The sequence below is a fragment of the Cebus imitator genome, unplaced genomic scaffold (assembly GCF_001604975.1).
Source record: "Cebus imitator isolate Cc_AM_T3 unplaced genomic scaffold, Cebus_imitator-1.0 Scaffold237, whole genome shotgun sequence".
NCBI classification, from domain to species: Eukaryota; Metazoa; Chordata; class Mammalia; order Primates; family Cebidae; genus Cebus; species Cebus imitator.
Genome location: NW_016107552.1, coordinates 2320795 through 2348041, shown reverse-complemented (window position 1 = coordinate 2348041; position 27247 = coordinate 2320795). Strand labels below are relative to the sequence as shown.

General features: G+C 44.9%; 1 protein-coding gene across 3 annotated transcripts in view; it reads left to right on the top strand.

The window, feature by feature from the left end:
• The window catches only part of MYO18B (myosin XVIIIB), a 285741-nt gene that overhangs the window by 163616 nt on the left and 94878 nt on the right, over positions 1 to 27247 (top strand). For all 3 annotated transcript variants that reach the window (XM_017498142.2, XM_017498140.2, XM_017498145.2), the window contains 3 exons: positions 1112 to 1222; positions 4691 to 4795; positions 12173 to 12325. In XM_017498142.2, the coding sequence (XP_017353631.1) occupies positions 1112 to 1222; positions 4691 to 4795; positions 12173 to 12325 (369 nt within the window). The remainder of the gene's footprint in view (positions 1 to 1111; positions 1223 to 4690; positions 4796 to 12172; positions 12326 to 27247) is intronic.

The following is a 27247-nucleotide window of genomic DNA, read 5'->3' as shown; positions in this document are numbered from 1 at the left end:
CCCATCAGGTCCTTTCCTTGACATGCAGGGATTATGGGAATTACAATTCAAAATGAGATGTAGGTGGGGACACAGACCAAACTGTATCACCCGTCTACACTATTGAGTTCCAAATGCTTTTTCATGGGCCAGTAGCATTAAAGAGTACAGATAGATAAATGAAAACTTCAAAGCATAGATTCTTGGGCCCCGTACTCTGAGGATTCTAATCCAGTAGTTCTAGGGTGAAGCCCTGCAGTTCAAATGTTTTAAAAATGCATTTGTAATTCTAATGTGCCACACAGCTTGGGAAGCCAGGGCTTGGGCCAGTCTGTCAATTATGCAGATCAGGAAAATGAAGTCTTGAACTCGACCTAGATCTCATGACTTTTTTGCCTTCAACTCTAGAACCTTTTATATGACTTCACACAGTGTTATGCACGGCTCTGTGCCTGTTGCTTGTGTTTTGGAGGTTCTTGTTTAAAAGACCCAGCTCATTCATGGGATCACAGCTCTTAATTATGTCAGGTTCCCTGGGAGGGAGGGGATAGTCTTTTCTTTTTTCGAAATAATGGGGAAAGAGAAAGTAATATCTATGTATCAGGTACTGTGCTAGGTGCTTTATATGATCTCATTTAATTCTCATAGTAGAATGCTACATTCTAAGACGGTTGTTTTCTGCAGAGAAAGGGGACTGATCTAGAGGTAAAGTGAAATGTGTAAGAACGTTTTGGGCAAGTCGTCTTCTTTTCCAGGCTTTCATGTCTTCATAAACTTTTGTCCTACCATTTATCTATCCATCCACCCACCCAGAAAACCATCGCTGATGCCTGCTCCAGGAATGAGGAATGTGTTTCATGTTAGTGTGTTGAGAAGGATTCTGAGGCTGTCTGAACTCAGTGGGAGAGTGTGATTAATAAGTGATGTCTATTACAAGCACAAGAATGGGTAGAGGCAATATTTAATCTATTTACCCCCCATTTGTGATCTTCCAGGATGCCTAGGGAAATAACCTGACTCTCATTTGTGCATTCCAAACATGAAAAATGCAATTGCAATGCCAAGGATGACATGGAGGGCTTGGAGGGTTAGAGTGGGCTGTCCTCACATGCCATCCTTGCTGTCCCTTCAGCTCCGCCAGCGTTTCGAGCTGGAGATCGAGCGAATGAAGCAGATGCACCAGAAGGACCGTGAGGACCAGGAGGAGGAACTGGAGGATGTCCGTCAGTCCTGCCAGAAGCGGGTATGTGAGCAGTGAACACAGCTATGCCCTTGGGTCCTGGCAGGTCTGGTATGGATGCTCTCTTCTTTAGAGTGAAGAGGGCAGGGTCTGGGATCTGGGGACAAGCTCTCTGCAACCACCTGAGACCTTAGCTTCGAGGTGCCTTCAAGGGTGTAGGAGCGGAAATGCCCATCTTAAATATGATCTTGGAACTTCCAGAAGCCTTTGGAAGCTTCTGGAAGCTCCTGGAAGCTCCAGCATAATGACTCAGAGATTTTATTTATTTATTTATTTATTTATTTTGAGACAGAGTGTCACTCTATCACCTAGAGCTGGAGTGCAGTGGCACAATCTCTGCTCACTGCAACCTCTGCTTCTCAGGTTCAAGCAATTCTCCTGTCTTAGCCTCCTGAGTAGCTGGGACTACAGGCACGTGCCACCACGCCCAGCTAATTTTTGTATTTTTAATAGGGACAGGGTTTCACCATATAGCCCAGGCTGGTCTTGAACTCCTGACCTCGTGATCCACCTGCCTTGGCCTCCCAAAGTGCTGGGACTATAGGTGTGAGCCACTGCACCCAGCGCTCAGAGATTTCTAGTAAGTCTTCATAATGCCATGTGACTGAGGCTAAGGACTTCTAAATTTCAATAATAGAATCAATTCTTTCTTACTATTTTCCTTACCAGTCAAACCATTTCTTAATGTTTTATCCAAGATCTTTGTAACCATTCCAAACAGTGTGTAAGAAAGCCATAACCCCTTGACATGTTATCACCTAGAAGCCATCAGTATTACTAAGTGTTCTTTTATAGATCTCTTTCACTGTCTACACATGTGGATTTGCGGAGATACTCATTTTCACTAACTGAGGCCGTGCGGTTCGGAAGCCTGTTGGCTCCATGCTGCAGCTTGTCATGGCCTCTTTTTGTGTCTGTAAATACGGATCTAACTTACATGTTTAATAGCTTGACAGTTTTTCACCCAAAGCATGTCCTCTAATTTAGACAACAAATCCCCTATCATTGGACATTCAGATTGTTTCCAGTTTTCTGCCCTTATAACCAATGCTGAGATAAACATTCTTTTTTTTTTTTTTCTGAGATGGAGTTTTGCTCTTGTTGCCCAGGCTGGAGTGCATTGGCACTATCTCAGCTCACTGCAACCTCCACCCCTTGGGTTCAAGCCATTCTCCTGCCTCAGCCTCCTGAGTAGCTGGGATTATAGGCATGCGCCACCATGCCCAGCTAATTTTTGTATTTTTAGTAGAGATGGAGGGAATTTCACCATGTTGGCCAGGCTGGTCTCGAACTCCTGACCTCAGGTGATCTGTCCACCTCTGCCTCCCAAAGGACTGGGATTACAGGTGTGAGCCACTGTGCCCGGCTGAGGTAAACATTCTCAGAGACATACTGATGGATATGAATGTCAGATTTTCAGAGTAGAATTGCTGGAAAGCTTCGGGTTTAGCCTCGTTGAACAAGTTCTCATGTGTCCTCTATAACGACCTTCCCTCCCTTCTCATCCCCTGAGAATCATACCTGTGTACGGAATACACTCATCTTTACCTTGCTTGATATGTAGTTTTTATTATTTTGTATAGTTTTGAAGACGAGTTTTAGCTTTTCCAGTCTTTATTCTAGAAACAGATATAAACAGAGTGCCTTGTATTTCTCTCAGTCCTAAACAAAATGTTTGAAATGAGCTTGCTTTCTGTAGAAGTGACCATCAATCTGTACTTTGTTCCCCCTCCGTGAGTTAGGAGATGGAAGCTCCCAGTCCCTGCCTATGTTCCTTCAGGTGAAGGTCGCACACATTTCTGGTTTATTCTAAGAATGTCTCAAAGTATGGTGTGTGCCCTGAGCCAGGGCTCCAATGAGTTGGAGATGTGACCTAGACTCTCCTGAGGCTTTTCTCTGGATAGATTTATAAAAGGAGACAGTGAAGTCAGAGAAAGGTATTTTTCTCCTCATGACAAACACTGATATTGACTTCTCATTCTGGTGACTGCTCTGTGCAGTCTTTCTCTCACATTGGCAGGAAATCAATAGTTAGTGACCTGGGTGAGAATGCTGGGGCTGTCTGGGGTGGCAGAAAGAGCTGGGGTCAGGAGACAGGACACTAGCTCCTCTAAACAGCAACTAATTTCAGAGTATGCACTTCGGATCCTCCCTGGGACTTAGTTTGCCCACCCGTGAAATAGGATCTCTGATGGCGTGAGGTGGAAATGGAGGATGGAGGGGATGAGCATATAAGAGAGGCTGATGGGGGGTGGTCTGCAAAGCACAGCCAGAGTGGGATGTTTGCTCTAGTGGAAAATGCCTGTGTTTGCTGGGTAATTGCTGAGAAATCAGAGCCAGTTGCAAGTTAAACGAGTTGCTTAGAGTCAGATGTCTTAGTTCAGGCTGCTGTAGCAGAATACCATTGTCTAGGTGGCTTAAACAGCAAACATTTATTTATCACAGTTCCGGAGGCTGGGATGTCTGAGATCAAGGTGCTGGCAGATTCAGTGTTTGGTGAGGGCTCTCTTCCTGTCCTGCAGACTACCACCTGCTGTTTGCACACTCACACGGCAGAGAGAGACAGAGAGGAAGACAGCTCTGTGGTGTCTCTTCTTAGGAAGGCGCTCATCCCACCATGAAAGCTTCACCTTCATGGCCTCATCTAAACATAATTACCTCCCTAAGGCCCCACCTCCAGATACCACGGCATTGAGGGTTAGGACTTCACCATATGAATTCTGGAGGGACACATATAGTTTATAACACCAAATAATCTCAAACGCATTTTTTTAACTGCATCATGGTGTATTTAATAAAGGAGGGGGATGCATCTTGATATGTTGGTTATAATATTGTGAAGAGCCTTCAAAAATCAGAGTGTGCCAGGCGCGGTGGCTCATGCTGTAATCCCAGCACTTTGGGAGGCCGAGAGGGGCAGATCATGAGCTCAGGAGTTCAAGAGCAGACTAGCCAACATAGTAAAACCCTGTCTCTACTAAAAATACAAAAAATTAGCCAGACCTGGGGGCAGGCACCTGTAATCCCAGTTACTCCAGAGGCTGAGGCAGGAGAATCACTTGAACTTGGGAGTTGGAGGTTTTAGTGAGCCGAGATTGCAAGATTGCACTCCAGCCCAGGTGACAGTGTGAAACTGTCTAAAAAAAAAAAAAAATCAGAGTTCAAAGACTTGCAAATATTCAAGCAGTGGCCATGGCTACAGAAAGGGCACATCTATTCTATTGGGGAGCTGGGGGAGGGGTTACATAGTCAATGGCATGGGGTTTCCCATCATTGACCAGCCCTCCCTACTGTTGTCCAGCTCCTAAGCTTTGAGGTTCTTGGGTTCTCCCACAGAGGCACCACCTCCCAATCACTAGGGCAGCCTCATGGAACAAAGCCCCAAGCTTCACATCCCTCCTCCTCCGGAGGGTTCTTGTCTTGCGGGATTTGTCCAGATGGAGGTCATTTACCCTGTGTATGCATCCACAGCTCCGTCAGCTAGAAATGCAGCTGGAGCAAGAATATGAAGAGAAGCAGATGGTCCTCCATGAGAAGCAAGATTTGGAAGGCTTGATTGGAACCCTCTGTGACCAGGTAAGGGAGAAACAAATAGCAGACATTCAGAGGGACATGCTCCCTGTCTCAGGGACCTACTCGAGGGATGGACTGGTGGAAAAATAGCTTGAGGTATACCCTCTCCACCATCAGCTCTGTTCCCACCATATTTACCGGCTCTTCACAGGAGAGCATCAGGTGCCTGCAAACAGCAGGGTTTTGTAAGAACCCATGGAGAATAAACAGAGTGGACCCAGCCAGGAGCGATGGATGAGGTTGTCTTTGCCTTCAGCAGCTGTTGAGGGTCAGAATGTGGACAGTTCTTCCTTTAGGGGGATGTATGTGAATGGCCACTACATTCATGACTGCCCTGAGAACATGACTTTTGCTAGGAGCTGTCAGCCTTGGAGTCGGGCAAATGTAGCTGAAAGCCCCAGAGGGCCCACCTCTGTCTACATGGCTTTCAGTGAGCTAGTTAACCGCTCTAAGCTTCTGACTGGAGCCTTGTGGCATGTGGCTATCACTGTACACCAGGGTTCACAAGCGCCCATCAGTGCACACCTGGGTCCTCACACCACTATGAACATTTGGAGCTGGATTGTTCCTTATGGTAGAGGGCTGTCCTGTGCGTTGCGGGGTATCGTACAGCAACCCTGACCTTTACCCACTGCATCCCAGTAGCACACACCTCGGTTATGACGGCCAGAAATGTCTATAGACATTGCCCAGTGTCCTTTGGGGAAAAAAATCAACCTCCCTCACTCCTGAGAACTGTCGCTGTACGGATGTAGCCAGCAGAGCTCAGAGCCAGCTTCCGATTTCGGAGTTGCAAGGAATGGCTCTTGCATCTCCCAGATATTCTAACCCCTTCCTGTGTGGCTTCCACATGAAATCCCAACACTGGAGAGAAATGTCTGTGGCTTCTATGATTTCTTTTAAAGTATCAAAGGAGTGTATTTTCACGTGTTTGCTTAATGTGGGCCTGATGTCTATTAATCAGTAATGGTCTTGTATCAATATCGTTCCCCAAATTCGTTAGCTTTATTCACAAAACGATGTGGATCCACTTCAGGTGATCCTCTTGGACAGCCATGCCTTGGACAAAATAGGTGCTTATTATGTATTTTAAAACAAATTGATTGAATGAGTGAATTCCACAGCAGGGACACCACAGCAGCAAGATAAGGGCTGGAAACTGAGGGAATCAATATAATCTTCCTTCTTCTCTGGGTTCTCTAATTTTCCAGACGAGCAATTGGCACCATTGAATTCAGAAGCGTGGAGGTGGCTTTCCTTCAGCCTCAGTGCTAGAGAGCACAGCCCAGTACCGGATTCTAGAATGATAGTGGGGAATCACTGGGAGAAGGTTGCATTCTATTCAGCACAATTTGAGAAAACAGAATAGATAATCCATAAAGGAAGGTTTTTATACATATTAGAAAAATAAAGTTTACATGTAGAGAGAAGGTAAGTTGAGATGAACAAAAAGCCAGCTTTTGTGTCAGTCACCAAGCTGGAGCCTTTTAATAAATTAGTACGTTTGATGATTTTAAGTGTTTTTGTTATGACCTTTGCCAAACCCATGGAAAAGCAGAACAAATAATATAATTGGTCTTTTATGCACCCAGCACTCAGGGTTCACATAAATTAACATGTTGCTGTTTCTTATTCAGATGTTTTTAAGGAAACAAAACATTTTAAGAACGGTTGGTGGCCTCTTTATGTCCCTTCTTAATCTCACTCCTGGCTCTGCTTTCCTCTTTCTTTCCTCCCTCCCCAGGTGAAACCATCACCTGGAAGTTGAAGTGTATAATTCCCCTGAATGTATGCTTCAGCTTTAGCCATATGCAGCGTGCATGATTCTGCATTTTACTTTGCCCCTTCTATATTGCGTTTTTGAGATTAGTCCGTAATGGTACATGCAGTTCTAATTAATTCATTTAACTGCTGCGCAGTATTCATTTTAAAAAATCCCATTCTTCTATCGATGGGTAGTTAGTTACTTCCACCCTAAAACCTGAAACTGCAATGCTTAGTCTCCCGTCTGTCTCGCTGTGCACACGGGCAAGTGTCTCTCCAGGGTATGTAGCTAGAAGAGGAATTGCAGGCTCCTGGGAATGTACAATTTGGGAATTATTAAATATCGCTCAGATTGTTCCCCAAAGTGATGGCAGCAGTTTCTACCGTCACCAGCCGTGTCTGAGATTTTACTTCTTCACGTCCCCACCGACATGGGGCACTGTCAGACATTTTTAAACATTTTTTGCAGGCATCAGGTGCTAAATGGTACTGCATGGCCGTCATTACTAGGGATGCTGTGCATTTTTCACATGCTGATTGTGGCTTTTTCTTATGTGAATTGCCTGTTCATAGAATTTTGTCTCCTTTTTCTCTATTGATCGTTCATGATCTTTACAAGATGTGAATCCATTTTCGGTTATGTATTTTGCAAATATCTCCTACACTATGGATAATCGTTTCACTTTATTTATTATATCCTTAGCTTAATAAAAGTGTTTTTAATGTAGTCATGTTAATCAAGCATGTTTCATGGTTTGTGCTTTTGTATCTTAAGATACTGTTCTTTAACTGAGTTCACAGAAATGTCATCGTGTGTCTTAAAAGTTCTAAAGTATTGCTTTTGACATTTTCAGGTCTTTAATCCATCTAGATTTTATTGCGGTTCATAGTGTGAGGTGGGAATCGGTCTTCCTCAATATGGATGAACTTCGTTTCATTTCATACATTTTCTTCTACAATTACCATGTATGCCTGGGTGTGTTTATGAATGCCTCATTGTGGCTCGTTGGGTTTTTTGTCTGTCTCTCCACCATATGGTCTTCAAGGCTGGGTTTTGCTAACTTGTAGGACAGCTTACCTTGCCTATCTTTAAAATTGCCTGTTTTCTTGATCCTTTAATCTTCTTATTTAGATTCTATTACAAAACCTGATGTAATATGCATTGATTTACTAGTTAGTTGGGAACAACTGACTTTTTAAATATTAAACGATTATATGATTGCATAAGTTCTCTCCATTTATGTGTGGCTTTCAATAATATTTTATTATTTTTATCTATACAGGTCTTGGACTTTTTTTTAGATTTATTTTCAGGAAGCATCATTTCTATGGCTATTATGAATAGAACATTTTTCTGTATTCTATCTATATTTCAACAAATTATTTTGGCATATGAGAATACCATCGATTATCACGCATTGATCTTGTATCTAGCAAACTTCCTAAACGCTTATTATCTTTTATATCATCTGTAGGCTTTCTTGGATTTTCTGCCTTGACAATCTTATCATTTGAAAGTAAGAATAGTTTTGAGTCTTGACCATGAATTGGGTCAACAAAGATCTCAACAAATTCAAAGAAAAAATGTTATACTTTCTACTTCTTGTTTTTTTCCTTGTGTTATTTCATTAGCTTGTTATAATGACTCCTATATTTGAAACTATTTTGTATCATCTTACTTTGCGTTTTGTTAGTTTTTGTTCCTTTACATTGCTTTCCCTCTATCCCTTTCCTGCTTTTGGATAGACTAATACTTTCTATGACACCTTTTGAACTATTGTTTTGGAAGCTACAAACTCTATTTCTGTTCTTTCGGTGGTTACTCAGAAATTTTAAGATATATGCTTAATCATAATTTTTACTGACATTAATTTTCACAGTAATGTGGGATAGATATTATTTCCTTTATATAAATGAAAGAAGTGAGGCTTGGAAAAGTAAAGCAACTTGCCCAGGATTGCATAGCAAGTTAGTACCCGAGGCGGATTTTAAATGAGGTCTGTATTATCTGAATGTCATTTAAAAAACCTATCATGATTTTGCTGAAAAGTGAAAAGGTTCGCTTAGCTGGAACCATAATTTTGTGGATCATCTTTTTTGCATAGTGTTCTCAAGCAGCCCAGTTCTGCCATTAATTTGCGAAACCCTCAACAACACACATTCTCTCCCCAAGCCTCAATTTCCCCATCTGTAAAGTGGTTTGATTATCCCTAACAGGACTCCTAGATCATATTTTAATAGTGCTTGGAGATTCCTTTGGTAATGGACATTTAACAACCTCCCCAAACAATTTGCCTTTATGATAAATGGTGAACCAACTCAAGTTGGAATATAGTTTCTCACAACACTGAACATCATTTAGATGTATTAGTTAAGTATTCACCATCTTTATCAAAGTTTGAATCTTTGTGCTACAAAATGGAAACTCACAGAATGACATTTATTTCCCATTAACCGAATGACTGGTATTTTTTGCTCTCCTCTCTTGTAGCAATTTATTATTAATGGGAGGATGACTGGTCTGAGAGTTTCTCGTGAATTTTGTTTGCAGTGCTCCCTCTGGAAAGGAGTTAGTGCCAGCATTTTCAGGGGCTTTCAGGCAGTGAAGGCCGCACAGTCTGAGCCATCTCTACTGCATGGTCAGTGTCAATATCAGGGAATGCCTCTGATGCTAACTCGCCCCACAGGAAAATTAAAGGCACTTTAGGATATATGCAAAACAAAAACAGACACAAGTATAAGAAATGTGTACGCTGGGCATGGTGGCTCACACCTGTAATCCCAGCACTTTGGCAGGCTGAGGCAGGTGGATCATGAGGTCAGGAGTTTGAGACCAGCCTGGCCAAGATGGTGAAACCCTGTCTCTACTAAAAATACAAAAATCAGCCAGACATGGTGGTGGGTGCCTGTTCTCCCAGCTACTCAGGAGCCTGAGGCAGGAGAAACGCTTGAACCTGCGTGGTGGAGGTTGCAGTGAGCCCAGATCGTGCCACTGCACTCTAGCCTGGGCGACAGAGCAAGACTCTGTCAGATGAAAGAAAGAAAGAAAGAAAGAAAGAAAGAAAGAAAGAAAGAAAGAAAGAGAGAAAGAGAGAAGAAAAGAAAGAAGGAAAGAAAGAGAAAGAAAGAGAGAAGAAAAGAAAGAAATGTGCAAAGCCCATTGCCTAAGTGTAGTCATGGTAAGAATCTGGGTTCTAGGGTCAGTAAATCAGAGCTCAGGAAGCAGCTCCACTAGCACTGTGGTTCAATGGTTAGAGACTTACATCCTACTGCTGAGCTGCCTGGATTCAGATCTCTGCACAGCCACTTCGTAGCAGTATGACGCTGTTGTTCCTCCATTTCCCTGTGACAGTACACACGTAAGAGCCCTGGGTAACCTCTTTCACTTTGCAACCTGCTCCCACTCCAGGGTTTTATACCCTCACGGCAACCACTCAGAAGTGCACAGCCCAGATTGTTTCTCGCCTCTCTGCCTTTGCTCATTAAGCACCTTCTGCCTAAAATGCCCTTTGTCCACCCCCCCTAGCTAGGAGTAGCTACCTCCTACTTCCCAATTCCATCCCAGCCTGAGCTGGATAATGCTCCTCTGTGCCCCCATAATATATATTTTTTTCAGAATTAAAGTCTAAAACACACCTATCTAATGGTATATTTTACAAAAATTACCACTTTGCAGCCAGGAAAGCTGGATTCATGTTCCAACTCTGCCACTTGCTAGCTGTGTGATCTCAGGCAAATTACTTCATCTTTGCGAACTTCAGTTTCATTATCTGTAAAATGGGAATCATAATACTATACGCCTCATTGATTCATCATGATGACGAAGTGCATTGCTAGCTATAAAGTGTTTAGAATAGTATATGACACTTAGAAAGTGTCTATAAATGTACGCTATTACTACATTTATAAAGGCAATAATAATAAGGTCTATTTTAAGGAGATTGTCACAGGCGCTAAATGCAGTAACATGTGACAAAGAGCCTGGCAGGATGCCTAGCCCTCAACTCAGTTCAGCAGGTGAGGTTGTGTGTGTGTGTGTTTATAATAGAACAGCATTTTAAACTTAACAAAACAATACATTTCAGAAACGAAGGCTATATTCTGAGAACTAACTAGTTTTTCAAAGAATTCAAAACCAGCAGTAGATAAATAGAAATATAAAATCTAGAGGAACACATTCTAGGTCACCAGACAATACTCCTAATCTTTTATATTTGCAAAGCACTCAGCAGCATACAAAGTGCTTTGGAATCCATGATCGCATCTGATCCTTGCCTTATCTCAACATGGAGGACAGGGGTTTTTTTTAAAAAAAACCTCTCTTTTTGTGGATGAAAAAACTCAGGTTCAGAGATGTGGTGTGACTCAGCTACTGTTCCCTCATCAGCAAATGGTGAGCCAGGGTTTAAAGCCTAAATTTTCTCATTCTCAACCCCATGTGTTTTTTCTAGAATATTCCAGAACTTTCTGAGCATCCCAGGAAATAGTTAGCATTTGATGTGCAGACACAGATTTCCAGGTTTGTGAAAACCAAATCCCAGTGTTGAGGCACCTACACCCTGTTTTTTTTTTTTAAACTCCCCAGCTGATGAACAGGCCCATGTTGTATCCTATGGTCTCCTGAAGAGTCCAAGAAAAGAGTCATTAGTTTCTTTCAGGGATGTTAACACGTTGTCTTTTAAGTCAGTGCTATTTCCAGAGAGGTCACCGGCTGTCGGAATTTCAGGTAGGGCCCTGGTGTAATTCCGCACCTCTTCTGCTTTGGCTCAGCTGTACTTTTTGGCCGTTGAAAGCTGTCAAGGAGTCTAAGGTCACACTCCTATTGCCCAGTCCAGAAAGTGTCTTCTTTTATCAAGGGACTCCCTTGACAACTGTCCCCTGCAAATTCAACATTCTGGAGGAAGGAATGTGCTCACCTCTGGGTAAGCTTCTTCTGCAGAAGATGATCTCATTTGCTTGTCCTTAAACTGGCAAACAGGGCCAAAGAACAGAAAAGATGACTTAGATCATCAAAAGGGGCACATCTACAGTTTACCAAGGTGTAACACACATGCAGAGAACTCTGTATCCCGTGTGTACAGCTCAGTGAATTTTCATAAACTCACAAACAACACCAGATCAATAACATTAATAACTCCCTAGAAGTCTATAGGTCTATAGGCTGTGTCCAGTCACTGCCCACCCCTGGGCTCTCCTGACTTCTATCAGCAGAACCTGGCCAGCAGCAGAGGGATTCACCTGGCACATGAGGCTCTTACAAGATGAGGTAGGGTCATACTGATGACTTCTGTGCAAAAGACGGGATGACAGAGTGGCTTTGGATCCATACAGGTTGTGACAGCGGTAAAGACAGCAAGTCATATTTCCTGTACATTTATTCTGTGTCAAGCATTAGATTAGGCCTGTATTTAATTTTCACAGAAGCCCAGTGTGGTTGGTGCCAATCCCATTTCTCAGTTGAGGAGACTGAGGCTCATGGAGGAGAATGGTCTCATCCAAGGTCACACAGTGTGAGTGGTAGAGGCAAGATTTGAACCAGGGAGCCTGGTTCTGGAAAACTTAGACCCTGGCCACTGCTTCACCACGTAATCTCATGGGTCTTCCTTTGGCTTTCAGATTGGCCATCGGGACTTTGACGTGGAGAAGCGACTTCGGAGAGACCTCAAGAGGACACATGCACTGTTGTCAGACGTGCAGCTCCTTCTGGGCACCATGGAGGATGGCAAGACATCAGTCAGCAAGGAGGAGCTGGAGAAAGTGCACAGCCAGGTGGGTGTCTCGAGAATCAGGCTGGAAAGGATGCAATGACCTGGAGAGAATGGCTCCTCCTTCCAGGTATGAGCAGAATCATAGTGCCAACCTCCGACTTTCACAGACCTGCAGGGAGGTGGGGGACATTTCGGGACTGCAGAGATCATGTGGAGTGTAGGTGAGGAGGAGGGGTCTAAGAAGGAGTCCTGTTCCCTTCTTCAGGGACGAGGCAGAATTTGTCTGCCTGGAGGGCTTGGGCAGATCAGCACTGGCCACAATGGCTGAGTGCAGTGTGCCTGGTGTGTGTGTGTGTGTGTGTGTGTGTGTGTGTGTGTGTGTGTGTGTGTGGTGTGACTGCTAAGACTAGGTGTAAGCCAAATAGCAATAGTGCCATTAGTGCCAGTTGTGCAAAACCAATGCTTAACAACAGCAACGGTTACACAAACTTTGGCAGTTTGACTGCCTATTGGTGTGCTAATGTATTGATCAAGACATGATGTTGACCACTGGCTGCTACCAGCTGGAGCCCTCACTAGGTCCTGGGTCCTCTGTGTCTCTGTACATGGTGCTGCAGGGTGTTCTCAGGAGAGTTGAGTGAGGTGAGGATCATCAACTTCATTTCACAAGTGGAGGTGGTCGGGTGGCAGAGAGGTGAGATGACCCACCCAGTGCCACACAGCTTGAAAGCTGCAGAACCAGGATTTGAACCCAGCTCTTCAGGCTCTACCATCCCTAGCTGCCTCAAAGGAGGACGGGAGGAGTGGCAGGTCTGAGGGTGGTAGAGAGGTGAGGCCAGAGCAGAGCACCTCAGGAGATGTGATGAGAGTGGGGGCTGTTCTGGAGGCAGACAGTGTGGCCCAGGGCAGCCAGTGTTGAGAAATGTGAATGGATCCCACAGGGTGGTGCAAGCCTTGGGGAGAGAGGTCCCAAAGCTGAATGACATAGCAGGGACTCAGGATTTTCTACCAGTCCTCATGGGGAGCTGAAGACACCTGGGGAGGCTCAGAGCGCTGCTGGGAGTGTCGTGCCCATGCAATTGATGTTACCTCCCCTGGATGAGTCATTCTTGCTGAGCCCGGATGCCTTCACCACCATCTCCCTTCTTGGAGGATTACCGTCTCTTCCTCCAGTCAGGGTGAACCAGGCCTGAAACCCATGTTTCCCGACTCCAAACCCAGTGCTCTTCTTTTTCCTTCTGGAGACAAAGCCCAGGATGACAAGCAGGTCCCCAGGAGGGCAGCAAAAGAGGAGACTCTATAGCGCCAAGTGTTGGAAACAGAGATCCCAGAGCTTCTGCTGCTTCCAGTCTCTGCTGTCAGTTTCTGTCTGTAAAACAAAACATTTCAGTTAGAGCTTATGCACTTAACTAGAAGACCTCAACCAAGCCAAAACAGAACAAAAACCTAAATTCAGACTTGCTTTGGATTTCAGCAGTCTCTCCCAGGATCCAGCCCAGGGCCCCACGCCGTATTTTGTTGTCATGCCTGAGACCAGACAGTTTCTCAGGCTTACCTTGCTTTTCATGACCCTGGCAGTTTTGAGGAGCACTGGACAGGTATCCTATAGGGTATCCTTTAATCTAGGTTTATGGTTTTCTCATGAATAGACCAAGTTTACGTGCTATTGGAAAGAATACGGCAGAAGTAAAATGGTCAAACCAGAAGACACTGGGAGGGCTCTTCCATCTGGAAAATTCTACAACTCTTAGCCATCTCCGTCATCAAATCATTCTCTTCTAGGGTGACCCAGCATCCTGTCTTGGTCTTGGACTTTCTTAGTTTTAGCGCTGGAAGTCCTAGGTCCTGGGCAAGCCAGGATGGTTGGTTCTTCTGTCCTCATCATGGCCATGTCAGGAAGCCAGAATCTCCTGTGCTTGAACACACCACTCCACTTAATCCTCATGATGCCCCTAGGGAAGGGGAGGTGGGATTGTGCCCATTTTACAGATGGGAAAATGTTGTTCAGAGGTGGCAAGTGGTATGCCCAATGCAGCACAGCAAGTAAGTGGTAGAGTCGGGATTTGAATACAAAGCTTGTGATTCTAAGTGCAGAATGGGGAGATGCTTTTGACTCACCTTGCATCTTCCTGCCTGCTTGGCTGACCAGGTGGGTGGGGAACCTTGAGCCACCTGGCTTGCCTCCACGTAGGCAGAAGAGCTGTCTGGTGGGCCAGGAATTTTGAGTTCAAGCAACTCCCTTGGCAGAAGGCCACATGCCTGCCATCTTCCATCAAAATGTCCCCAGTGCCACAGCACCCAAGCCTCCCCTCCCGCAACAGGTGGGTGTATCCGAAAAGAAACCACGGAGATTTTGTTACTTTTTCCCTCTTTCTTTCTTTCTCTTTCTTTCTCTCTCTCTCTCTTTCTTTCTTTCTTTCTTTCTTTCTTTCTTTCTTTCTTTCTTTCTTTCTTTCTTTCTTTCTTCTTTCTTTCTTTCTTTTTCTCTCTCTCTCTCTTTCTTTCTTTCTTTCTTTCTTTTTTTCAAGTATTGATGAGAATTCTCCCTCTGCAGGGTTAAAATGCACGTTCTTGGGAAAAAGTGGTATTTAATGAAGGCGCTTTGAGCCGAATCAAAGAGTCTCATTCTTTTGAAAGTCCTTCTTCCCGGTCTCTGCATCCGGCTCCTATCAAAGGGAATCCACAGCCTTGGCTTTTCATTGCTGTTGTCATGGAAATGGTTATAAGGATGGGATCGCATGGACCAGAGGTCAGGGTACAGTTGCTTTGGCTTCCAGCACACGTGTCCCGGATGCCGGAGTCAGAGCTAATCAAATAAAGCAGTGATGACATTGGGCAGTGCTGCCTCTCCTCTCCAATGTACTGTATTTGTCCTTTGCCTGAAGGCTCGAGGGACAGAGGTAGGGAAAGCCGACAGGAGGAGGAAGGGAGAGGGAGCTAACTTTCCTTCTGGCTGCTGCTTAAGTGCTGAGCATGGTGCTGAACAATTTCATTCATTCAATATTTATGCAGCACCTACTGTGTGTCAAGCAATGTGCTAGATATAAGCACCATGGATAGTGAGACAGCCGGGGTAGCCACCATCACAGAACTTACATCTGATGGAAAAGAAGACAAACAGTGATACGAATAAATAGAATCATCCCACACCTTAATTTGAATGAGAAAGGAAATAAACAGGGTGCTAGAATAGAGAATTGCAGGGGCGTCCTGTTTAGCTTGGGTGGTCAGTTAAAATACCCCGGAGAAGGAGAAACAGGCAGGGACCAGAACATACAGGGCCTGGAATGTTTGGATTTTATTCCAGGGGTGGTGAGAAGCCATTGGGAGATGGTGAGCGAAATGTGACAGAATCTGATCCATGTTTTAGAGGATCATTCTTCTGCATGGAGATCGGATTATGGAGGGCATGAGGGGAAATCCTTAGAAAGCTAATGCATCCTTCTGGGCCAGAAGAAATGGTCACCTGAGCTGGGAGACTGTTGATAGAGATGGCAAGAAGGGACCAACTTGGGGCCGATTTGGAATTGATGGGACGTGCAGATGAGGTTTGATTAGCAACATTTAAGTGTGTTATTTCAGAAAATCCTTGCCATAACCCTAAGAGGCAGATATTCTTATTTTTAACCCATTTTACTAATGAAGAGACAGTCTCTGAGAGGTTGAGTAATTTATCTAAGGGCACACAGCAATACATGTCCTATACCCTTACAACTTGGTTTGCCCAATATGGGTTGTATTACCTTCTATTATCAGGCGCTTACTATGTACCAGACTTTTGTTCTCTTGGTGTCTTGGGAATCCTCAAATTTGGCTGCCCATCAGAGAAGTTACGCACCATTTTAAAATCACAGCCTCTGGGTTCTACCCCTTCCCTGTCATTTAAAAAAAAGTCAAGTCTTGGTTGGAATTCAGGATCCTCCCTCCCTTTTTTTTTTTTTTTTGAGACAAAGTCTTGCCACGAGGCTGGAGTGCAATGGTGCAATTAGGGGATTCTGGGGAACCATAAGCCTTATTTGTCCCTCAGAACACACTTTGGAGTTCAGTGGTAGCATGTCTATTTTGCAGATGAGAAAATTGCCGCTGAGGCTTATATTAGTGTGACACATCCTATTTCCACCTATTTAAAAATTAATTAATTTTTGAGTAGAGAAAACTGGATCCAGCAATTGCTAATTTGTCACCTTTGACAAGTGATGAGACCTCTCTGAGCCCTTTTTCTAAATCGAAGCATCATCATCATCAACATCATCATGTGATGGCCCAGGGGCTGAGGAGGGAAAGCCAATGAAGCCTTCAGAAACTTGAACACGTGGCAGGGCGCGGTGGCTCACACGTGTAATCCCAGCACTTTGAGAGGCCGAGGTGGGTGGATCACCTGAGGTCAGGAGTTCGAGCCCAGCCTGGCCAACATGGTGAAACCTCGTCTCTACTAAAAAAACAAAAATTAGCCTGATGTGGCGGCGGGTGCCTGTAATCCCAGCTACTCGGGAGGCTGAGGCAGAAGAATCACTTGAACCCAGGAGGCGGAGGTTGCAGTGAGCTGAGATGGCGCCACTGCACTCCAGCCTGAGTGACAGAGTGAGACTCTGTTAAAAAAAAAAAAAAAAAAAAAGGAGGCTGGAGCCAGTTCATGAATGATTTAGTGAGCTTGGCTGAGGAGCTTCAGTTTTATCCCAAAGCCATAGGGAGCCATAGAAAGCTATTGAGCAGAGAAAGGTGTGGCCAGAAGGACTCATAAAAATTGGCAGGATTCCAGGTGCAATGGCTCACACCTGTAATCCTAGCACTTTGGGAGACCGAGACAGGAGGATTGCTTGAGCCCAGGAGTTTGAGGCCAGCCTGGGCAGCATAGCAAGACCCTGTCTCAAAAAACGGGGGGGCATTGGGGCAAGTCTGCAGCTAAATCACAGGAGCCCTGATGTGCAGCATATTAGGCCCTGCTCGCAGCATCAGCGTTTCCCTTAACCACAGCATCTTCTCTCCAAATGGGTAGGTATCCCCTCCGTCCATTGCCCCCACGTCTAGATCCCTACAATAATCATTTGGTTCTTTTCACCCAGTTTCCCTCTGTTGGGAGCCTTGGATACATCTCAGTTAACACCTGAGGCTTCAGACCCTCCTGACACAACACAGAAGACTCCTGAAAGCCATATCTAGGATTCAAAGCCTGCCAGTGCCACTTATCTTGCTGCAGATCTGGGGCAAGCCAACTGCCCTGCATAGAGTCTTTCTTGCCTAATAAGGGGCATGATAATCCCAGCGGATTGGGCTGATATAAAGAACACTGGACCATGGATTTGAAAGGAGTTATTACATTGAAAACTCTTAAGACAAAGATCTCAAACTATAACATCCTCCTTGACTCTCTCCTTTCACTCACTGGTCTCAGCTATTAGAAGATTTTAGTTTCTGAGCACACGATGCTATAAGACCTTTTGGAACAGGTAGGCAGATAAAGTGTGGGGTTGATCTGATGACACCTGTTTTTTTTTTTTCAGAGTCAATTTCTAATTAATTCCCATGGAATGTTTCCATTGGAAACAAACTAATCTGGAGACAGAAGCAATTCCAACAACCAAGATATATAATTGAGATAATCGCTGTGCACAAATAACATCTGTGAGCAGCAGCTGCTAACACCTGCCTCCAAGGAGAAAGTAGAGATGATGTCTGCTCCAGGGCAGTGGTTGCTTTTCTCCTCCCCCTGTTTGATTCATGCTTCTGACCTTTGTCTCTTCCACAGAGGAAATACATTATTTGCTTTCCGTTAAATAGAGAAGGATTTGCACTGAACGCTTTAGACATTTACTTAATTCATGCTGGGGGCTGTATTCACCCCTTCCTGCTGAGAACAAAGCTGCCATCAAGTCGCTGTACCCTCTACATGGCTCTGAAATGCACCCCCCACATTTCTCTCTGCCTATATTACAGTCCACCTGAATCTCTTGTGCTTGGATTTCTCTCAAGTTGGCTGGCCTCTGGTCTTGTCCGAGCAATCTTTGTGCCGTTTGATCTTTGGAGAGAGAATCTTAGAATTTAAATGCAAAGTTGGTTCTTTGTGTGTTCAAGATCCATCAGTAGTTTCCCATTGCCCTTAGCCTAAAGTCCAGGTTTCGTACCTTGACCTACAGGGAGGCGCCTACCCTCCTGTCACCCCTCACTCGAAGCTTAGAATAGCTTGGTGGCCTCTCCACCTGCTCTCACCTCTTCACCTTTGCCCAAGCGACACCCTCGGCTGGGTTCTTGCTTCTTCCCGGATCCTCTTTGCCTGATAAGCATCTAAGCATTCTGTGAACTTGACTTTGGGTGTCCTCCCTTGGAGCCCTCTGGGACCTCCACGGGCGGGGTGAGAGTGCTGCCTCTCCTTCCTCACAATCTGTTGGGCCCACCCCTCGGTTAGGACTTGTCACTCTTCTGTCATTATCCCTTTGTTTCCATCATTTTCTTTCCCACTCCTTAAAGGCAGGGACTGCGACCGGTAAACATAGTGAAAAACTTAGCCAAAGTTTCCAAGGTAATTCATAAAAATCTCAGCCCAGGTTTGAACTGAGGGAATCCGACTCAAGCACCCGCTACCTCCACACCACCAATGTACCTCCTGTTGGTCTTCTGCTGTCTCGGGGCTGTCACATCCTTTCTTTCTTTTTCTTTTTGTTTTGTTTTGTTTTGAGGCAAGGTCTTGCTCCATCACCCAGGCTGGAGTGCAGTGGTGCAATCGCAGCCTCCTGCAGCCTCAGCCTCAAGCAGACTACAGGCACGCACCACCACACCAGGCTAATTCTTCTGTATTTTTGTTAGAGGCAAGGTTTCGCTCTGTTGCCCAGGCTGGTCTCGAACTCCTGGGCTCAAGTGATCCACCCACCTCGGCCTCCCAAAGTGCTGGGACTACAGACCTGAGACACTGTACCCAGCCACATCCTTCCTGGACACCCTGAGTGATCCTGTAAGTCCTTCCACTTGGGGATTCTGGCTCAGCTCCAGGGTTTTCTCAGACGGGGCCACAAGGCCTTGTGCAGCTCATATACCAGGAGCTCCCAGTGGTGCTTTGGTAATAGCCTGAGGCTCTCTATTGGTGCCCAGAAGTTGAATAACCCTGGATTCATGCTCAGTGCCCTTAATTGGGACATTTGTCACCGTGTGTCACCCATGCTTCCATGAGACACTGGAAATAATTAATAAGCACTGGGAAGATGACCCCGATGGGAATCTTTTATGTGTGGGCACCTGGGGAACATTTCTCCCCAGCCAGGAACTATGGAGCAGGTGGCTTCCCTCTATGTTTTATTTGACGAGACTTTTTTAAAAAAGATTATGTTGGAGTGAATTGATTCAATATTAACATAACCTCCTGTTGGAGAAGATAAAGATAGAATTGTAATTGGGTAAAAACATGGTTATCACCGGCCTCTTCACCCCACAAATATTGATACATTCAATGCTCTGATGAATGAAGTGGGAAGAGGCTGCTTTCATCATAGGCAGGAAGGCAGGCGTATCTCCCCAAAAGGACCTGTTACGGTTTAGCCATGGAGGGCCTGTAAGGTCATGATAACTGTCCTACAACAATGATATTGACGGGGAACATTGATTCCTTACACTCTCCCAGTCATGGTGCCAAATACATCAACATCATGACTTGATTGTATCCCCCCAACGCACTTGAGTGCAGTGAGTTCTGCAGCAGCAGGAGCCTTTTCTGTTTTGAACCAGAGCGTAGGAGTGTGGCTGTATACAGCAAGCGCTCAATGAATGAGCGGCGGGGACACACTGGACGGTGGTGGCCAGGCTCCAGAGGAGATAGCTAGTATTATGCCCTTTCTTGTTTTCTTTTGTTTTGTTTTGAGACAGGGTCTTCTTGCTCTGTCACTGAGGCCAGAACACAGTGGCTCAATCATAACTCACTGCAGCCTCAACTTTTCAGGCTCAAGCAATCCTCCTGCCTCAGCCTCCCAAGGAGCTGGCACTACCGGCATGTGCCACCATCAACAGTTAATTTTTTTTTCTTTTCTTTTTGGTAGAGATGAAGTTTCACCATGTTGCCCAGGCTGATCTGAAACTCCTGGGCTCAAGCGATCCTTCAGCCTCAGCCTGGTAACGTGCTGGGATTACAGGCATAAGCCAACATGCCTAGCCCATGCCCATTTTATATAGGAGGTGGCTCTGCATAGAGGGAAATCGCTCAAAGTCATAGAGGCGGGTGGAACTTGGATTTTAAAGAAATTATTTTGAAAGTATTTAAAACTTACACGGAAGTTGCAAGGATAGTTCAAAGGGCTCATGTGAGTTTTTCACCCAGATTCACCAACTTTTAATATTTTTTCACATTTGCAATCTGGTTCCCTCTCTAAATTATATTTTCTGAATTATCTGAAAGCAAGTTAAAGACATGGCGTCTCTGTATCCTAATCAAAATCACAAAATTTAATATTGATAAAAACACTTTATTTCCTAATCCAGGAGTTGGCAAACTAGGGCCCAAAAGCTAAGTCCAGCCAACTGCGTATTTCTTTGTGGTTGTTTTTGTTTGTTTATTTCATCATAGCTGGTGAGAAAAGAATGTTTTTGTTTTTAAATGGTTACATTTAAGGTGGTTATATAAATATTCACATCTATTCTTGATTTTTGACTCTTGACCTACCAAGCTAAAATAATTATTATCTGACCCCTGATTTTATCTTCTATTTAAATTTTGCCAGTTGCCCCTAATGTTCTTTATAGCAATTTATCTTCCAATTTAGATCCAACTTGGAATATAAAACTGCTTGCGTTATTTTCATGGTGTCATAGTTCCTCAGTCTCTTTTTTTATGAAGCTGACATTTTGGGAGAGTTTAGGCCAGTTGCATCGTAGAATGTTCCTCAATTTTGGGTGAACTGGAATTTGAACCCCCATTTTTCCAATTCAGGGCCATTTTTATCTATGCAGGTCTGAGATTCTTGTTTACGCAGGTCTGAGTTTCCCAGGACACACGACTTTCCATTTTAAAACCAGAAAGTCCCAGACCAAAAGGGACAAGCTTGTCCTAGCACCAGTGTCTCAAGCACTGAGTAGTCCTGGCGAAGATAAAGTCTCCTTACCCTGCCCACCCTCCACTGGCCTTGCAGTAAGGCCGGTTCTCAAAAGGCACTGGGTGGATTTAGCAGAAAGGGTGATGAACCAAATGCCAGCATTATAACCTGTCTCCTTCCAAACAAGTCTTTTGTTTTCTGTCTTCCCATGTTTCTCTTTAGAGAAATTCTCACCATCCACATGTGCTGGCCTTATATCTTGCCTTTTTTTTTTTTCTCCATTTATGCATGCAAGTTGTATTGATATTATTGTGTGTGTTTTAAGCAATTAAAGTAATGGCAAAAGTAATGGCATTAAAGTAACGGCAAAAACCTCAGTTACTTTTGCACCAACCTAATAATTGGTTTATTGCTCGTGCTGTTGTATGTGACTACCACAATTTATCCGTATTGCTGTTTATGGCTATGTGGGTTGTGTCTAGGTTTGGGTTACGAATAGAGCCACTGTGAGCACTTTTTTTCCACATTATTTTATGGGAAAGCAGCGAATATATGCATTTCTGTAGGGTGCACAACTAGAAGTATGTTATCTCTGGATCACAGTACACATGGTTTTTGGCTTTAAGCAGATACAACAAAACAAATTTCCAAGGTACCTGTAGACATTTACACATCCTTCAACAGAATATGAAAGTCCCGCTGGCTTCCTGCCATGGCCAGCACTTGGTATTATGATCAATCATTGGCATTTTAGCTATCTTGAGGGAAGAGGACTATTTTTTACTCTATTTTGCGCTTTTCTGATGCTCACCTTTTCAAAGCATATCAGCCATTTAGATATCGATTTTTACCCGTTCAAGGCGTATGCTTATTTTTCTGTTGGGTTGTGTGTACTTTTCTTAGTGGTTTGTGGGCTACTTTGATATAAGCTCTTTGCTAGATATGTCTGTTGCCATTATTTTCTCTCACTTTAGAGTTGACCATTACATTTTCTCTGTGGTATCTTTTAATGAAGAGAAATTCTTGATTTTGATGTAATCTAATGGGTCAATCTTAAATATCTTAGGATCCAAATTTTAATCAGTTGTTCAGGCAGAGGGTGTTCTGGTTAGCTGGATATTCTGGTGGGGTGGGAGTAATACAGGATGATGGAAAGTCTTCCTCCATGGCCGAGACTCTGTGAAGCCCCCAAATTTGAGACAGGCCTGTTAGTTTAGAAAGTTTATTTTGCCAAGGTTGAGGACATGCGCCTGTGACACAGCCTCAGGAAGTCCTGATGCCATGTGCCCAATGTTGTCGGGGCACAGCTTGGTTTTATACATTTTAGGGAGATAGGAGACATCAATCAATATATGTAAGTGGTACATTGGTTTTGTCCAGGGAGGCAGGGACGAGGTGAAGCAAGGAGGGGGCTTCCAGGTCACAGATAAGTGAGAGACAAATGGGTGTATTCTTTAGAGTTTCTGATAAACCTTTCCAAAGGAGGCAATGAGAATATGCCTCTATCTCAGTGAGCCAAGGGATGACTTTGAATAGAATGGGAGGCAGATTTGCCCTGAGCAGTTCCAAGCTTGAACTTTCCCTTTAGCTTAGTGATTTGGGGGCTGAAGCTCTTTTTCTTTCACAACTCATGGTTCAGTCTTTCAGTGTCCGATCAGTTTCTGCCAGGATTTGAAGTACATTGGTGGTTTCCAAGCTCGTGTGGGTGTGTACACACACGCACACGGTGTGTGTTTTCTTTTTAGCAAAATAATCCACTTATTAAAGAGCAATCTCTTTAAAATGCCCTCTGCCCTGACCATTAATCATGTAACTGAAAATTGGGTTAGTTGCTGGCCGCTGCATGTAGAGTCCAGTTAACAAGAACCAGATCTGGTACAAGAAAAGTGAGTTTATTTCTGAACCTAGCTTGGGAGAAGGGCACAAATCATCCTACTTGAAATGTGCCGCTTTACCTTTGGAGCTAAAAGCAGACACTTCGGTAAGGTAAGGTGGGAAGTGGTGGGGGGTCTCCCAGCTACCAGGCAGTTACCTAGTGGACAGTTGAGTTGGCACCTTTCTGGGCAAGAGTGAGTTGTAAAGGTGGCCGAGTGGTCATGCCTTAGGCCTACCCTCCAGCGGTAGCCCCCGGCAGGTGGGACTTTCCTGGGGACATACTTTGATCTGCAAATCAACTGTCTGCTCTCAGGAGCACAGGGAAGAACTTGCTCTGTAGGCAATGTTGGGTAAGGGGGATGTGAGAGGCTATTTTGCATTTCAAAAAGGGCTAAGTAGGAAGTACAGGAAAAGGGGAAAGGAGAAAAGAAGAGAAAATAAAACCAGTATCTCAGAAAAATGGGATCATTTGGTTATAATTGGGCTTCCCTTGTTTCTCCCAGAGTGCCCTCCTGGCTTTGAAGAAAGGGACCAGCTCGGGTATCTGGGGTCTGGTGAATAAGGCCGTGATCACCCTCCCTGTCCAGGTCATTTCCTCCTACAGAGGAGGATTCTGCCCACGTGTCCCACCCTTTGTCCTTTCTGTGGACAAGGTGGGTATTTGGGTTAGAGACCTTTGCACGGAGAACGGGGGAGCACTCCTGGTGGTGGGCTTCTTTCCAGGGGTGCATGCGGTGCAGACCGGCTACAGAGTCAGGCAGCCCTGGCTCACCCTGCCAATTCACTGATACCGCTGAGCTGATGTGTCTGCCTCAGTCCCTTAGGACGCCACGTGTGTCAAGTCCATACTATGTCAGGACCCAGAGTCGAACAAGAGCCAGGTGGCCCTCCTGGAGCCAGTGTCCAGTGGGGAGACAGACGTGGAGGCGCCAGATGTGGTGCTGTTTAGGGGAGCAGAGGGATGCTGGAATATAATAAAAGAGGGGGTGTCAATGAGTCGGGGGTCAGGGAGGGCCTTTATTGGACGTTTTATCCTGCTTTGCTGTTTTCTTTCTCCCTTTGGAGCATGCGTATGATCTAGATTCGTCATCACCAGAGAGGAAGTCAGGATGGAAGCCTTTGAAGTCTATTCAGTGGTGGAGGATTCAAGCAGTCCTTAGATCCTAAAATACAAAAAATTAGGACTCTTGAACCCTCAAAGAAACAGACTTAAGACAAGTAGAAGGAGGCCTGCTTTACTCAGCCAGCGGTGAGGGTACGCCACAGGGCTTACAGGAAGAAGCTGTGGACTTAAAAGAGACCTTTGTTCAGATCCTGCCTCCTTCCCTATTAGCTGTGTGATGCTGGCGAGTTAACTAACCTGTCTGGGCCTCAGTTTCCTCATCTGAAACTGAAAACAGCTACTTCCTAGAAATGTTACATGTTGTAAACTAACATGCCTTAATCAGCTCAGGCTGCCATGACAAAATACCGTAAGCTTGGTAGCTTCAACAACAGATATTTATTTCTTACAGTTCTGAAGGCTAGAAGTCTGAGGTCAGGGTACCAGAATGCCTGGATTCTGTGGAGGGCTCCGTTCCGGGCCTACAGACAGACAAATAGCTTCTTTCTGTATCCTTACATGGTGCAGAGAGAGGAAGCAACTTTCTGGTGTCTCTTCTTCTAAGGGCACGAATCTCATCATGGGGGCCCCACTTTCATGACTGGATCTCAACCTTATTACCTCCCCAAAGCCTCATCCCCTAATACTGTCACATTAGGCTATGATTTCAACATATACATTCCAGGGAACAGAATTCTATCGTCTGTGGCAACCTGGTAAACACTCTATAGTAAGCAGTTGCGATTATCTTACTGCTAATAATAATATTTATTATTGCTTTGAAGAAGATGGAAAAATAAATATTCAGGAAGATTTTTTTTTTTTTTTTTTTTTTTTTGAGATAGAGTCTCGCTCTGTCGCCCAGGCAGGAGTGCAGTGAGCAGTGTGATCTTGGCTCATACAACCTCTGCCTCCCGGGTTCAAGCAGTTCTCCCACCTCAGCCTCCCTAGTAGCTGAGATTCATGGATGCACACCACCATACCCAGCTAACTTTTGTATTTTTTGTAGAGATGGCGGTCTCATCAATTTGCCCAGGCTGATCTCTAACTCCTGGCCTCAACTGATTTGTTTGCCTCGGCCTCCCAAAGTTCGGGATTACAGGTGTAAGCCACTGCGCCTGGCCAGGAAGAGTTTTCATATATTGATCAGTGATGGTCTCCAGCAAAATGTCAGGAAAATTATGGAATGTTCAATAAATACCCAAATAGTTTGTGTTAAAGGGCACCCAGAGTAGCCACCATACTTAAGATGTTCTCCCCTGTGGCCACTGTCATCAGGCTTCTGAGCTGCACAGACCATTGGTGGACCTGACCGGACATTTTTTTTTTTTTTTTTTTTTTTTTGAGACAGAGTTTCACACTTGTTGCCCAGGCTGGAGTGCAACGGTGTGATCTTGGCTCACCACAACCTCCACCTCCCAGGTTCAAGTGATTCTCCTGCCTCAGCCTCCCGAGTAGCTGGGATTACAGGCATGCGCCACCACGCCCAGCTAATTTTATGTTTTTAGAGACAGGGTTTCTCCATGTTGGTCAGGCTGGTCTCAAACTCCTGACCTCAAGTGATATGCCCACCTCAGCCTCCCATAGTGCTGGGATTACAGGCATGAGCCACCGTGTCCGGCTGACATTCTTAATATGTTTCCATTTAAACAATTTGGTTTGATGTGAGAGCTGTCTCTAGTTTGAGCTGTGGGTGATTCACTTTAGGGAAAACCTTAATGTTGAGGGTTGGTTCTTCCAAGTACCCTGATGGGATGTCAAGGTCTGGAATGTGTTGAGATTAGCTTTCCAAAGACACTGTTTCTTTATTATTATTATTGTTATTTGAGATGTAGTCTTGCTCTGTAGCCCAGGCTGGAGTGCAGTGGGGTGATCTCAGCTCACTGCAACCTCCGCCTCCCAGGTTCAAGCAATTCTCCTGCCTCAGCCTCCCGAGTAGCTGGGATTACAGGCATGCGCCACCACGCCCAGCTAATTTTCGCACTTTTAGTAGAGGCAGGGTTTCACCATGTTGGCCAGGCTGGTCTTGAACTCCTGACCTCATGATCTGCCCACCTTGGCCTCCCAAAGAGCTGGGATTACAGGTGTAAGCCACCATGCCCAGAAGACACTGTTTCTTAAACAGAATGCTTTCCTCATGGTGTTTGTGTTGCAGTATTTTTAAATTCCTTCAGTTGTTCAACCAGACCCAGAGATCCAGTTTCTAACCTCTCTGCCCAAAGACTGGAATTTTTCCTCTCCCCACTTCATTCAATATGTCTAGTCAACTCATCTAGCAGCTTAACAAATCCTAGCAAACATTTTACCCAGGTATTTAAAGCAGGCAGATGGCTTCGCATAGAGAAGTAATGCTATTCATCAGTTTGTAGTCGATGTATATGTGATGGGAATCTCAATTGCCCTCACGCTGAATGAAAAAGAGGTGGGTGAGGGGAGAGAAGGCCTGGATTTATTCAGCTCAGCAACAGAGACTTGTGTGTAGAGAGGTCCTTGGGGTGCCCAGGAAGGGCATGGGTTTGGAGTCTTCACTAGGGCACAAGTCTGACCTTGGGCAAATCACTTCTCCCTGGGCTGCAGTTTTCTCATTTGTGAGATGGTGAGGGCCGACTGCTTCCTTGCGGGGCTGTTGTGAGCTATAGTGATGATGAATGTGAAGTGGCCATGCAGCGCCTAATGTAGTGAGTGCTGAAAAAATCTCCTTCCCTGGTCGGGCGCAGTGGCTCACGCCGGTAATCCCAGCACTTTGGGAAGCCGAGGTGGGTGAATCACCTGAAGTCAGGAGTTCCAGACCAGCCTGGCCAGCATGGTGAAACCCCGTCTCTCCTAAAAATACAGAAATTAGCTGGGCGTAGTGGCATGTGACCATAGTCCCAGCTACTCAGGATGCTGAGGCAGGAGAATGGCTTGAACTCAGGAGATGGAGGTTGTAGTGAGCCGAGATCGCGCCACTGTACTCCACCTGGATGACAGAGTGAGACTCTGTCTCAAAAAAAAA